The following is a 15,113-nucleotide window of genomic DNA, read 5'->3' on the forward strand; positions in this document are numbered from 1 at the left end:
AAAATTATTTAACCCACTAGCTAGTTTACATGAAAATTACCAGAGGAATTAAGATCTCAAAAGTATGACATTCCTACAATTTGAAACAAAGGAAAGCCACAAAATACACATCCAGGCAGAAAAGAGATGCTTTGCACACCACTAACAAATACTGAACAATCCCTATTCTTACCTGTTGTGAGAGCTAATACAAACCCTCCAAACAATTAGAAAAGCTTCAATCAGGTCTTGGACCTCCTCAGGCACCTGGAAAATCTGTAGGACACGGCAATGCAGGACTCTAGAGCTTTGGGTCCTGCTGCTAGTTAGTTCTTCAAAGCACAGAACAGAGTGAAGATGGGGGACTTCAACAACAAAGGGACCTGTTGGGAAGGTACTACAGGGTCGTTACAGTATAGAAACATGTGCAGGAGGACATCTTCCACTAGACCAGATTGGTCATAGCCTGATCCAACCTGGCCTTGAACATTTCCAGGGACTGGGCATTCACAAACTCTTTGGGCAACCTGTTCTGGTGCCTCACCACCCTCAAAGTAAAGAATTTTTTCCTAATATCTAGTGTAAACCTACTCTCTTTCAGATTTCTTTGAAATCATTCCCCATTGTCCTGTCACTACATGCCCTTTTAAACAGTCTCTCTCCATGTTTCTTGTAGGTTCCCCTGCAGGTACTGGAAGACCGTTGTACAGGGAAAAGTTTTGTAACCAAGCAGATAAGTGACTACATCAAATCTGGAATATTTTTTAGTTTTAATCAGTGTGGGGTAAACTGACTGAAAACATAAGACTAAGGGTAACTTGGGTGAAAGATTATGAGAAAATATTACTTGTAATTCCTAGAAAAAGAGAATAGAATTAAAAACAAAAAAGGTGAACAGTAAAGCTGTCAGCTTTTCTGTCTACTTTCAATTGCATTAGGGCAATTGTTTGTATAGATGCTCTGCAAACAGAGCAAAGGATTCAGCTTTAAGAGCAAAATAAAAATAAATCTTTTTGCTGGATTATTTTTAAGCTGGATTGGTTCCCTGATCCAAATCACAGCTCAATGAAGAAACAGTTGTGCTGGCAGCACGGACGGCTGGGGGCATGAGAATATCTCAAGCCAGTGTCAGCCAAGACTGCCCTGTAAAAACCACAGACTTAAGATTTGCTCTCCCCTAGGTTATAATTTATTAAAAACTCCAAAGAGAGCAATCCATTTTCTTAAAGAAATAATGTGAAGGGCATAAACACAGACTACCTTGATGAGAAGAGAGAAAGAGTATCACAAGATAAACGACTAAATTGAGAGCTCTTCAATGATCCTGAAACACTAGAAGGAAGTATACACAAGTAAAAAGTAGGTCAAATTACTAAAGAATGAATTTTAGGGAAGAATGAAAGTATGTAGGAGCAAAATCAGAAAGGCCAAATCACAAAATGAATCTTGGTTAGGATCAGAAAAGGAAACTGAGACAGCCCTAGAGGAGCAGTACGAGGAGGGCAAAGAGAAAGGCTGTACCCTGGCTCACCGGGGAGAGAAAGTTTTCAGATGCACCAGTGGATCAGCTTTCACTAAAAGATACTATGTATTTTGATTTCAGCAGAACTGCTGATGTTCATTAAAGGTGATCTAGGCAAAGCTGTAAGAGACTACAATTTGTTTACAGTTACTAAGTAATATTATTCATTATTAAGTCCCATGCCTGAAGGATGTATGAAATGCTAAATCTGTACCAAATTCTTTAATATTCAATGTGTTCATTAATAACTTTGATCTTGGAAGAGTTCAGTTATTGTATATGCAAATGTGCAAACTTAAAAACGCAGGAGGACCTGCAACATGGGATTAAAATTAAAATTAAGTTGGGAACATAATTTTATGGAGGGAAAAAGAGCGTGCTAGTGAAAACCTGCTGAGTGAAACTCAACTTCACTAATACAAAGGTGGAAGCAACTACGCAAACAATATTCTGTGGGAAAGGATTAGGACGACAGCAAATCATGCACTGAAGATGAGCTGTTACACATCATCTTGTTGTGTGGAGGAGATTAGAATCATCACACTGCTGATTCCTGGCACGAGTGTAAAAGAATAATGTCATCTGGGAGTCATACAAAATTATGCTACTTTAATATGACACAATATTAACCAAATAGTGTTATCGAAACCAGAAAAATTAGCAACTACATAACATAAATGGAGAAAGTCCAGACAACAGCAATTGTGACAATCATGAGGTCTAGGAGAAAATAATGAAAGACAGAATCTGCTTGGTCTAAAGAAAAACTCAAGCAAGACAACACAAACCATCTTCAGACTTAAGAATTTGTTGCAAAAAGGAAAGCCATAAACCTTTCCCATCTTCCCTGAGGAAGCAACACTTGAGCTGCAGCAGCTGCAGAATTCCTATCACCATTTAGGAAAAACTTGCTGGAAATAAATTTGATTTTGTAGATCTTTTCCACCTGTATAATTTGAGTGCTAATTTAGGGCAATCATTATGATATGACACTTTTCTTCAAATCAAGTGTTATAAAATCAAACACATTTGGAGTTAGGGGTTTTTTAAGTGGATTAAGGTATTGTGATGCACTTGGTTTTGTTTTGTAGACATATATAAAAAAACCAAAACAACCAACAACACAACTGTAAATGCTGACAAGATCCAGAAACAATATTTTTTATTTTTTTCACCATTATAAAATATCCTAATACCTTTATACATTAAAAAAACCATAATCATTCCAATACACTGTATTGTATTTGTATGGAGAGTACTGTCACTCTTAAAATTACTTCAGAGACAAAGGTGATCAACATAAATGCTACATTTCCTTAAAAAAACCCAAAAACCTGCATTTTTATTTAAAATCTAATTCAGTTGCTTGGAACAATGCTGAAAATAGAAGTCTGGGTACAGAACATACTCATTTTGTTTTCAAGCTAGAAAAGTATCTGTATTTTTGTTTTTATAAGCTTTATCAGCACTTTTGCAAAGAAAATAATAACTGTATTCACTGAGTAAGCATAATATCTCTGGAATTAAATATACTGTCTTACTGGCTAGTTCCCAGCTTCAATTGTAAGGTAGAACTGACACTTACTGATGCATCTAGGAGAGCAGATTCATAGCACAACATTTCTCAAATATTTAAGCAAATTTTTTGCAAAAAAAAAATCCCCTAGAATTATTATTTCCATATTTACACTACCTTATGTGGATTTACAGTATATTAGGAAAAAGTGTTATGTTCCTGTTCTAGAAGTCAGACAACATTACCTGCGTTAAAGTTATACAGAACTATATTTACAAACTTTAATTTAGAATCCAGACATAAAAATAGGCATAAAAGTTGTGGCTGCTCATATGGAGCCAGGAAAGACCTATTTGCCTTTGAAATTTCTACACTGTGGCTTCTGTACTACCTTTACTTCTCTATTTCTGCCTCCCACACAGCAGTCCTGTTTGTGAGCTCCTCCAATACAATATGTGCAGCTCATGGAGCTCATCAGTTAAGCATCTTGCCTCCATTCTGCAGAGCACTTGAGAACATTCTTCAGAGCTTGCTTTATTTGAGCAGAGATATCTTGCAGATGTTTAATTTAAAGCTCATGTGTAGTCTCACTGAAGTAAATGGGATTACTGAAGTACTTAAAGTAATTCCCTGCTGAATCAGGCTTTTATGGGTAAGAATAAATGTGCCTAATTTTTATTCATGCATCAGATATCTATAGACTAATAGTTTAAACTCAGCAGTTTTGTATCCAGTTAATGTTAAATCTCTGGAGTTAGTGTGTCTTCACCTGCTGCATCTACCATCCCTATACCAAGGACCTTTTTACATAAAACCCCGCAGCACAGTTTTTGCATACATACTGTTTCACCAGGCACTCGTGTTTTGTATATATACAGTATTTTCAGACCTAGTGCTGTGATGACTTCTTTGTAAATGATAAATAAACTGCACCTGGCCCTCATATTTTCTGAGTGTTACATGTATGGAAGACTTCAGAAAAGAACACTTAGAATGTAGATTAAAAATTAGCGGAAGCAATTCTATTTATTTTGGACAAAAGAGATAAACTCATTCATAGACCTATAACTGCTTACTTCCTGTATCTATGGAGTTGTAGAATAATTTTTAACTTAATTCTGGGCAGAAGGAAAGGAAACAAAATCCGTGGATCTAAGGTATTAAACACATACATGCTAAAGATTGCATATGAACAATACTTACACCGCAGCCAGAAGGAAACACATATTGGCATGAACTAAAGTTGAGGCTCGTCAATGCAAAATCTGTCAGAAGAAAAAACACCAAAAAACCCCAAATAATAAATCTACAACCTCATCAGCAATGAAACACCTGTGACGTCTTACATCAGCAAGACCTGGCTGACTGATGCCAAGAGTTCTCTGCAAAGCACTTCTATTCTCACATCGATCAAAATTTAAATTTTCAGCAGGGAATAAGAAAAGGCTGTCAGTGACGAATTCATCTTGTCGTCAAGTGTCAAGTTCATTTAAATTGATTACTTCATTTTAATGAATACACCTGAAAATATAAACCACATGCAAAATTACCACTGATTTTAGCATCATTTGCAGATCACTAAAAAAGGAGCCACTGACACACGTGTGATAACACAAGAAAAATAATACAATTCCCTCCTAAAATTTTCATTGTTTCATCTCCGGTCTATCTTGTTGATTCATCTAATCTAATATTAAAACCTGTAATATTTAAACCAAGGGGGTAAAACAAAGGACTAATAGGCAGACGCCTATTTCATTTATGCAACAATACAACATCTACTGTACAGATGTAAGGACTTAAGGCAGCCCCAATTAGTTACAGGTTTGGGATATCATAATAGACATTAGATCAATAGCTTTAGGGATAAACAATTTATCGTCAAGTAACACTACAGTGACACATATGCATCAGGAATGCAATTACCCAGGTCATTACAACAGCAAATCCAATTATTCACTAGTACAACTACTGAGGTGGAAATGACAGCAAATCCAGTAATTCAATGATACTGATACTCAGGTTGGTAAAGGACTTGCACAACCGTGATTATGGTCCAGGCCGTTAGGCAGCAGGACACGGCTGCTTCTTCAAAGAAGCAGCTCAGATCCACAGAGGGGCTAAGACAATCTCATACTCCCTCAAGAGGCTACTTCTTCCACTGCCAAGTTGCAGAAGCACTGTCTGGACTTGCTAACCTGTCATCACTCTCCACCTCTGCTCCCCTCTATGCTGGTTGTGTCCCTGCTATGCACAGGGTGTCATGTAAGGCAATAGTGGCTTTACACCTCTGTTGTGCACACAGCACCCAGGAACACCATGTAAAGCAATAGTAGCCCCCCAACAGATAAACCCAATGCTCAACAGCTCCAGTTCAAGCGTGACAACTCACGTATTTCATAAAAACCTCTTATATAATAACATGCAGTTATAAACAGGAGACCTCAACAACTAGTTAATTGTATACCAGTATCAGTTATTATGCATGCTGACTTCCAACGGGTAGTTACCCATACCCATATAAAATATCTCACTCTTCCAAAATTCTGTTGGAACGTGACAGGGCTTTATCTTGTGTCAGAAGAAAGAAATCAGAAAAGAGAGATTATTAGAGTGAAAATAGTAAACTCCTCAAAGCATACGTGTCATGACAACTATTGCTTCCAATCTTTTTGTTGAGTAAGAAATGCAAGACATGTAGGGCATAAAACCTGATGAAGTCAAGCAATACTCAGAGGATGCTGTACCACATCTTATTCAGCAATCCCACCCACTGCAACGTTTTCAGACTTCCCCTTCCATTCTCAGTAATGGCTTTCCAAAACTCTCAAATTGCAGTGAAGGTCTCACTACTCAATTTCAGAACACTATATGGCCTTGTCCAAAGATATGTTAAAGACTGCATGCCTGTGCTACAGAAACAACATTCCTGTATGGTTTTCTACACTCCAAAACTATGGAATAAAATTCCCCAGGAAAAAAGGGGTATTGAAAGCTTCCCCATCTTCTCATGGGCAAGGCACAGGTCTTTGATGGTGTCTTTTTTAGTTTGTACATGTGTCCAAATACGTGTGCTGAGTCTTCTACCTATGCATGTTCAACCAGAATTAGAAATCCTCTTATTGGAACAGAAACAAGGCTTTATAGCACACACTTCTTACAATGAGAAAAGACAAAGGAGGCACCTATCAGTTATGGTGCTCAACTCTCCCCTAGAAAGAGTAGAGATACTTTGGCACTGAACTGTGTAAGCATGGCATAAAAATGTACACAGAACAATGTGCTGTGAAGCACAAAGCTTGAAAATTTTAACTTCAATGGATATGTTTAGCATGTGCAATATTTTAATTTCATTTAGGTTTAAGTCAAAACTGCTTATAACTGGGCTGAATTTGGCATAGATTTCTGAAGCTTAACTGTTTCAACTTCTGATGCCTTTTGTTCAAATCCTTCATTTACAATTATGTTTCTGGGTTTACTCATTACTCCTAACATAGCTATTGCTATTTCTCCATGTTTCCAAATCATCTGTGTCCAGATAGTACCACTCTCCATGACTGACAAGGATGATTCATGCCTTTAACAAAACCCACATTGAAGAGGAACATTTTATTTCAGATTTTCTTCCAGTCCTGGATTGTAACTGTGAAAGAACAGAAAGCTAAGATGCCCTATGAGAGGAGCTTTCAATCCCTTCTCCACTATTCTGCCTACTGTTTCTACTCTTCCACGTTTCTCCTGTCATTCGCCTTTATATTTCTATCTGATTAACAAATATCTGGCAAAGGAGGACTTGGCAGGATTTAGCGCCCTTCAGTCACCCGTCGGCCGCGAGGCTAATGGTATAATAAGAGTGACTTATGAAGTTCCCAGCAGCCTCGATACCATCCACGTTCTTTTTACCCCTCATTTCTCCACCCGTGGAACACGGTGAGCTCCACGTGTGGTTTGGAAAAGGGACAAACCAGAACTCGGCTCTGCCCTGCACGAACAACTTCAGCTGAAAGCTAGTCTTCAAGCTCAGGGAAAGTGAAAAGTAAAAAAAAAAAAAAAGAAAAAGGCAAATGAAGACTCACAAGTAGCACTCGAAAGCCCTCTGATTTTGCCTACGTTGCAGGTGCAGCTGCAACCTGTTCGGGAACCCGCGGGGCGGGCAGCGCCGAGGCAGGGCAGCGCAGGGCAGCGCAGCCGGAGCGCGGAATCGCCGCTGCCCCCCGAGCACCGCGGGGGCCCCGGCGCGGTTTGCGCGCTCCCGGTCTCGCCCCGCCCCGGGACACGCGCGTCCCCGACCACCGGGGGGCACCTTTTCCCGGGAACGAAGGGCACACAGAGACCTCCCCCGGGGCAGCCGCCTTTGCCCGGTCGCTCCCGGGGGAAGAGTCCACCTAGGTCCGGCGGCAGCCAGCGTAGCCCCCGGCCCGCCCCAGGGGCGCGCACCTGCCCCGCGGCAGCGGCGGCGGCCACACCGGGGGCGGAACCGGGCGGGCGCGGAGGGGCGGGCGGGGAGGAGCGGGGGGCGGGCGCCGCTCGCCGCCGCGAGGCTGCGGCTGGGCTGGGCGCGGGCGGCCGGCCGGCGGAGCGCTCGCAGTCGCGGGGAGCGCCGGAGCTGTCGGCGGGCGGGAGGGGAAGGCAGGGCAGGGCAGGCGGAGCAGGGAAGGGAAGGCGGGCGGGAGGCGGCGGCGGCGCCGCGCTCGCCCCGCTGCCCTGGATGACGGGCGGCCGGTTCGACTTCGACGATGGCGGCACCTACTGCGGCGGCTGGGAGGACGGGAAAGCCCACGGGCACGGCATCTGCACCGGGCCCAAGGGGCAGGGCGAGTACGCCGGCTCCTGGTCCCACGGCTTCGAGGTGGCGGGCGGCTACACCTGGCCCAGCGGCAACACCTACCTGGGCTACTGGGCGCAAGGCAAGCGCCACGGTCTGGGCGTGGAGACGAAGGGCAGGTGGATGTACCGCGGCGAGTGGTCTCACGGCTTCAAGGGGCGCTACGGGGTGCGGCAGAGCCTCAGCACGCCGGCCCGCTACGAGGGCACCTGGAGCAACGGGCTGCAGGACGGATACGGCGTGGAGACCTACGGGGACGGAGGTGGGCGCCGGCGGGGGGCGCCCCGCGCGCGGCGGCGCCGGGGGACGGGCGGGCAGGAATGGGGGGGGCGGGGGTGGGGGGGCGCCTGCGTGGGCGCGCCGCGGGAACGGCCCCTCCTTCCACCCCCGCGCCCTCACCGGGGTCTCTCCTCCTTCCCTAGCCCGAGGGGGTGCGCCGTTCCCTAGCCGCCCCCGAGGCCCGGCTGGCGGCCAGGGAGCGCCACAGGTGCTTGGCGCCCGCCCCGCCCCGCTGCGTGAGGAGCCGCCCGGAGCCGGCTGCACTCCGGGCGGGCTGTGCTAGCCGGGCTCGGCGCTTTCTCCCGGCCAGCTGGTAGAAATCCGTATTACGGCCGCCTGCAGACGGCTTTCCTTGCTCTCCGCCCGTGGTAGCGATGGCGGGGGCGGCCAGAGGCAGGCGAGCCCCGCCGCCTCGCTGTCTTCGCACCGGGGCCGTGGGGAAACGGCAAGAACTTAATAACAGAGCCCTTGTGCGGTGCTGCTGTGCGGGCAGGGGTGGCTTTGTGCCCTCAGTGCGCTCGGTTGGTAAACAGGAGACTGAGGGTAAAGGAGTGGGTACGCAGCTTGCGTAAAATCAATGAAACTTGGGTCCACCCTCATGTAATAACTACTATTTTTACCAAAATACGGGATAGTTTAAAGCATACTGCTCAAAGCACGAGGTGTGTAGTGAAGTTACACAGACCTGCCTCTCACACCTTTCACCACGACAAAGCAAATGTTCCGGGGCTGAGCTCTCGGAAGGCGTGCGGAGGGAACGGGGCGATCCGCCCTTCTGCCGAAGTCGGGAACGGTCAAGAAGTCAGGATCCAGTAAGGTCACTGAGGACTGGACCTCACTGGAGCCCTCAGTTACAGTTATTGTACTTCTGTCACTTCATGCTGTGCACACCAAATAAGCCTGATACTCTTTAATTCACCCTTTGCTGCTATAATGTCGTTGGTATCCGTGGAAGTGCCACCTGCAACTTCTGTAGAGTTGCTCTTCAACTTGGAACAATCTAACAGGTTTGGTAAGACTCATTCAGAAAACGAAAAGTACAATGGGTTTTGCACCTTTCTGTCTCCTTGTTTATGCGTATTTGTAGCTGTCTAAAAATTGTTTCCTGGTGTGGAAAGTTCTAATGTTCAAAGTCAGCTGAGATGTGTTTGTGGATTAAAAAAAAAAAAACAGGAAAACACTACCAAAATCAAAATCAAAGTATGAAAGAGATCAGGATTTTATTTTCACTTTCACTATGCAATACACTTCTCAATTTTTTTATTATATTTGTTTTAGCTAATAAAACAGAAGAATAAAGCAGAAGAATAGCTGAATTTGCAGTGCCATCTTTTTTTTTATTTATTTAATTTTTAAATTTTTTTTCCTGGAAAAGTAAATTGCCATTCCAGTAAATCTTCTGGAAATTACTTTTTCAAATTCAGGGTCTTATTAATAAGTTCTCTTTTTCTTTAGACTTCTTGTGGATTTTTTAAAAATCTTAATACTGATTATTGGAGGTAAATTCTCTAAATTTTTAGACTTGGAACAGCATATGAAGTGTACAGTTCACACTGCAAGATTTTTAGCACTGTTACCTGAAATCTGTTGTCATAGCCTCAGACTTTTGCATGTTGCAGTTCATACAAACAGAGGGTGGGAAGTCCCATTGATTTTAATGAAAGTACTCATGAATGAAGCAGAGCAGTACGTCATAGATGTTTGCAGATGTGTTTTTGTTTTTGTGCTCTGGAAACAATAGCCGTACTTGCACACCAGAAGAATGTCTGAAATGTTTTTATAAGGGAACCAGATTTACATATGTGTCTTTAATATACTTTCTGATATCTGCAGGAAAGCTCTCTTGGTGACCCGAGAATACCAGCGTAGGGAAATAACTCTTTAGACTCTGTCACTTGCCAGTTTGTTTTCAAACTTGCTATACACTAGGCCTCTTTGCTGCTATTTTTTTCTCTTTTTGTTTCTTTCCCTGGTATATTGTTTTAGAATGCATTGGTGGTATTAGGAGATGTGGTTTAGGGAGGGAAAAGGAAAATAAGCATTGACAGTGTTCCTCAGTGTTTCTGCACACAACACTTCGCACAACATGAGTAATAAATATCATGCTGTGTTCAGATGCTTAAAATTGTCACTCAGTCTAATCTCTGGGGAAAACACTGTGAGTTATAAACCATGATCCTCCGTTTGTTGCATGTGATTATGTAGGGCCTTAAAGTGTCCTGTCAGATCGTTCCCGACGGCAGTCTGGATTTTTGGGCCTCCTTTAAACTCCCTAGGTTTGTTGAATCTGTGTGAATCTGCAAACCTACCAGAACTTTTCTTATGCAGGGACTGTGGCCTAATTTGAAACTTCAGTATGTCTAAATGAGTTATTTATGGTCCTTCCAACAGTAGCAATAACTGGTTGTGTGGTCGTGTTCCACAGAGGGAGATCAGTGGCAAAAGCACCCTAAGCAGAGGTCATCAGTAGTACGTACATTCATTGATTTCTGAGAGCTCTTCTTTCTAGATCTGTGCTTATCTAACATTTGAGTCTGAAAAGCATGCAAAAATCTTGATATAACAGCGAATTTGTTAAAGCACAGAATATGTAAGTAAAGGATAAGAGCAAATGCAGTAGTTAAATGCGTCCTTGGCCTCTCCGTTTTTTTCACAGTGTAGTTTTAAATTTTAGCTGCAAGGGGGCAATGACATTTACAGCTGTCAGATGTACCAAAGGTGTTTTAGAAGGGATGGCATAATGTAATTCTAAGGAGATAGGTTATGAAATTATATCTTGGAACAACTTACCAACAAAAAGAAAAGGAAAAAAAAATATACTTTTTAATATGTGAACACCTTTTCAAGGGAACCAGTTAAACACCAGATAGATGATCAGTAGAACTTGTCGCTGAATGTTTCAAGGGATAGCAAGCCTAGCTCTTGAAAAATCAGTGCTGAACAATGTTATTGTTTTATGGTCAAATAAAATTTTAAATTAGATCGATAATTACAGTGTTAAAATTAAAATTTTAATAGTTGACCCTTATAGGAACTGCTTTTGACAGTCAACTACAATGTAAGGTGAAACATGATAAGGTGTGCTTATTGATATTCATATTTATATCTATATATAGAGGTAAATAGTGCATATGTTTCTATCTTCATATATGGGAAAAACTTTTTATCATGTCTTATACATTGTAGTATTTGATTATTTTGGAACATTGACATACCTTATCTTGCTCATTTAAAGATTTCTAATTTTTTTTTTGTTGAATAAGGTGATGCAGTTAAAGGCTGATATAGTCAGTCAGATTACTGTACAAGTCTCTTGTATCTGCATTCTAGACACTGCCCTCCATATGCCTTTAAAATACTTTTCCTTTAAAATATAAGTTGAAAAATAAAGGAAAACGTCTCTTTACAAGAAGTTGGCATTGATTTCATTTCCCCGGTAGAAAGAAAAATTGGACTAGTGAATAGCAGCACATCAATTGTTCTTGTTCTGATGCCCTTATGAACAACAGTGATCACTTCCATTTCATTATAGAGTAGGGAAAAATACAAGTCCTAAATTAGTTAAGTATTTTTGAGCTTTTCATGTTTATTAATTAAAATATTAATATGAAAAAGGCTGACCCTTTATACTTTTATAAAATTCTATACTGAAATAAATTGATTCTGCTTCAAGTCTGATATTCAAATAGCAACACAGAGAGCCATAATTATGAGTTGCTGCTCTAATGTAATATTGTGGTATAATCAAAATTAGACTTAGATTTATTATTTCAAAATGAAATTAAATGGTGCAGAATGTTAGATTATTATATGCAGCCATAAGTATGTGTAGCCAGATTCTTAGCTCCAGCATATCATTGGAATACTAAGGGGATCCCAGAAATAATTAGGGACAAAATAAAGTAATTTATGCTCATAAAATATTAATATATTTCTAGGAAATGTCTGTTTAATAAAACAAAAAATTACAATGTGGCTGTATATTTGCAGCATTTACAGAATACGTCATACTAGTGCTTTGTGCTCATGTTTCTATTTGTTCTTCCCCATATGCTGAGTTTTTTAAAATAATCGTGTTCCTAGATTCAGCACCCTTACAACCAGTGCAGCAGGAGGTATCCAGGATACAGAGAATGAGAAAGAAACTAAGAAAGTTGTTTGTTTGTGTCAGCAGCCATCTGTTAAGACAAAAACCTTCCACTTGGTAGAATTTTCTACCAACACAAAATAGTTATGTTGTAGAACCTAACTAGTGTTATATAATAAAGAAAACAGACTTAGAAAATTGAGTTGCAAATTAGCATTGAAATAAAACTTAGAAGAAGAGATAATTCAGCAAAGCAGTACTTGATAGATGCACACAACCAAAACAGTATGCTTGTACAAAGGAGATAGAATCTCAAAGCCAGTGAGTCTTTAAGATACATCTAAAACTGCAGATATTTCACAAATATTTTCACAAAAATTTTATCAATCACTTAATTTGACATTTGATGTTCAGTTCTCTGAATAGTTAATAGGTGCTCCAATTAAAGCAGAGCAAAATAAAAAAAGATATTTTAAAGATTGCTTATTCATCCCTCTGTAAGAATATTCAGATTTAAAATAGCTTTGTTTAAAAAAAAAAAAAGCAGCACTTGGTAGGCGAGAGGCTTCGTTTTGAGGAGCTTAAAGCAGTTTAATGGAAATTTGAGTGAAATTATACTAGAAAGTGATTATCTTGTATTTGCTAGTTGTGGGGTTCCTGCTACCTTCCTTTGGAACTTCTGGTACAAATGGTTTTCAGAGACCAGACACTGGCAAATGTCAAAATGAGAATGCCTTTTGAGAATGTAAGAAAAAAATTGTTAGCAGTAGTAATCTGTTAAAGGTGGGGTTTGGTTCAAATGCAGCTTTGCGTGGATATCCATGACTTTTCATAACATATACCATGTTGCTCTTTCTTACACTGCTGTTTAAAAATTTTTACGAAAATAGTTGTGGTTAAATATGTTTGATAGAACATTGTGCAATATTCTCTTTGTTACTGCCTTCTCTTTCTTACATACTGCAGAGCAAATGAAAGGCAAAAAAAGGGCTAAAGGATTCATGCTTCTGATCACTGTCACAACATAATGCTGAATGCAGTGCATGTTTATGTACTGGGGATACCATAAAGTGTTGATATGAAGAGTTCCTAAAGAGAAGGAAGTACCAAGGTTTTCTTCTTTCATTTGAATGCACGCAAAAACTTTAAAAGATTTAATTTTACAATAGAGATTTATATGAGCAGATCCAAAGGCTCATCTGAAGACAGTTTAGTGTATTGTCAAATAGGTCCTGACAAGGAGAGGTCTGTAGCCACCTTAAACCCAGGATAACAGGACGTTTACTTCTACTTGCCCTTTCTGTGAGCAGCTGAAGGCAAGAGCCATAAGTGTCCTGCTCTCTCCATCCGTTTCTCCCTCCTCAGCTGACTGCATATAATGTGGATCTATTTCTGCTGACCACTTCCCATCAGTCTACCTTAAAAAAATGTAGAGGGAGTCCTGCTTTAGAAACTTCTCTTTGAGTTTTCCTGGACAGATCCATTCAAAAATGCTTATGATTATAGCTACTGTGTCTTAGTTGCCAAAATAAATTAGTTCAACTGTGAGAGTGAAGCATTTGCTAAGCAGAAAAATAATTTATAAGAAAAACAAGTAACAAAAGTAGTTTATCTGCTGTGTCACGTGCTGTGATTTTTCTGCATTACTTCTTACCAGACCCAAAGCTGACAGTGTGGTATTGCCTGTAGCATACTGGATGTAGAGTGCCATGTCTACTACAGCTTCCTGAATTTAACTTCTCCTTATTCCTTTAAAAGGTACGTACCAGGGGCAGTGGACAGGAGGGATGCGACATGGATACGGTGTACGTCAGAGCGTACCCTACGGCATGGCCACTGTGATCCGTTCACCCCTCCGAACGTCTCTGGCTTCACTTCGGAGCGAGCAGAGCAACGGCACTGTTCTGCATGACGTCACCTCAGACAGCCCGGCTGGAACAAGAGGAGGTTTTGTGCTCAATTTTCACAGTGATCCAGAAGCCATGGGCATTAAGAAAAAAGGAGGCTTGTTCAGAAGAGGATCCCTTCTTGGTAGTATAAAACTTAGAAAATCAGAATCTAGGTCATCGATATCTAGCAAACGGAGCTCTGTCAGGAGTGATGCTGCTATGAGCAGAATTAGTTCTAGCGATGCCAACTCTACAATTAGTTTTGGAGATGGTGACTGTGATTATAGCCCTATGGAAGACCATGTCGATGCCACCACTACAGAAGCCTATATGGGTGAATGGAAGAATGACAAGCGCAGTGGTTTTGGTATCAGTGAGCGTTCAAATGGTATGAAATATGAAGGAGAATGGCTGAATAACAGGAGGCATGGATATGGATGTACGATGTTTCCAGATGGCACCAAAGAAGAGGGAAAGTATAAAAATAACATTTTGGTCCGTGGAATAAGAAAGCAACTTATACCAATACGAAACACAAAAACTAGAGAAAAGGTGGATAGAGCAATAGAGGGTGCACAGCGAGCAGCTGCCATGGCGAGAACCAAAGTGGAAATTGCAACTTCAAGGTATGTTGTTAAATGCAAGGTTGTAAAAGTTGACTTCAGTGAGTACTTGCTTACCATTACACATACAAAACTTAGAACTTCAGCTCCTTTAGTAAAGATGTTTGTGTATGTTCCATGATATACTGTGAAAGTAAATTTCCATTCTCAATACGTTTCTGCTTTCACTCAAGAGCTGCTGTGTTATGCCTTTAAACCTGTTTGGAAAATAAAACTGGTGAGGTAATGTAGCAGATTATTTGGGAGACATGAAGCAAAGACTGAATATCTTCCCATAAGCGTGTTCTGATTATTGCTGATTTTTTTGGGTAGCATCTGAAAATCACTGAAGTTGCTCAATCTTGGGCATCTTAAGATGCATCTGTTTATCTGAGAGACGGTGATATGAACAGC

The 15,113-nt window shown here is 41.2% G+C and overlaps 2 protein-coding genes across 4 annotated transcripts in view; one reads left to right on the plus strand and one right to left on the minus strand.

The window, feature by feature from the left end:
• GDAP1 (ganglioside induced differentiation associated protein 1) overlaps positions 1–7,964 on the minus strand; it is a 31,239-nt gene extending 23,275 nt beyond the window's left edge. Inside the window, exon 1 of the mRNA XM_032697179.1 lies at positions 7,906–7,964. The gene's annotated coding sequence lies outside the window, so the exon portion shown is untranslated. The remainder of the gene's footprint in view (positions 1–7,905) is intronic.
• The window catches only part of JPH1 (junctophilin 1), an 84,782-nt gene continuing 77,352 nt past the window's right edge, over positions 7,684–15,113 (plus strand). For all 3 annotated transcript variants that reach the window (XM_032696834.1, XM_032696911.1, XM_032696990.1), the window contains exons 1-2: positions 7,684–8,104; positions 13,967–14,723. In XM_032696834.1, the coding sequence (XP_032552725.1) occupies positions 7,726–8,104; positions 13,967–14,723 (1,136 nt within the window). In that variant the 5' untranslated portion in view covers positions 7,684–7,725. The remainder of the gene's footprint in view (positions 8,105–13,966; positions 14,724–15,113) is intronic.

The sequence above is a fragment of the Chiroxiphia lanceolata genome, chromosome 1 (genome assembly GCF_009829145.1).
Source record: "Chiroxiphia lanceolata isolate bChiLan1 chromosome 1, bChiLan1.pri, whole genome shotgun sequence".
Lineage (NCBI taxonomy): Eukaryota > Metazoa > Chordata > Aves > Passeriformes > Pipridae > Chiroxiphia > Chiroxiphia lanceolata.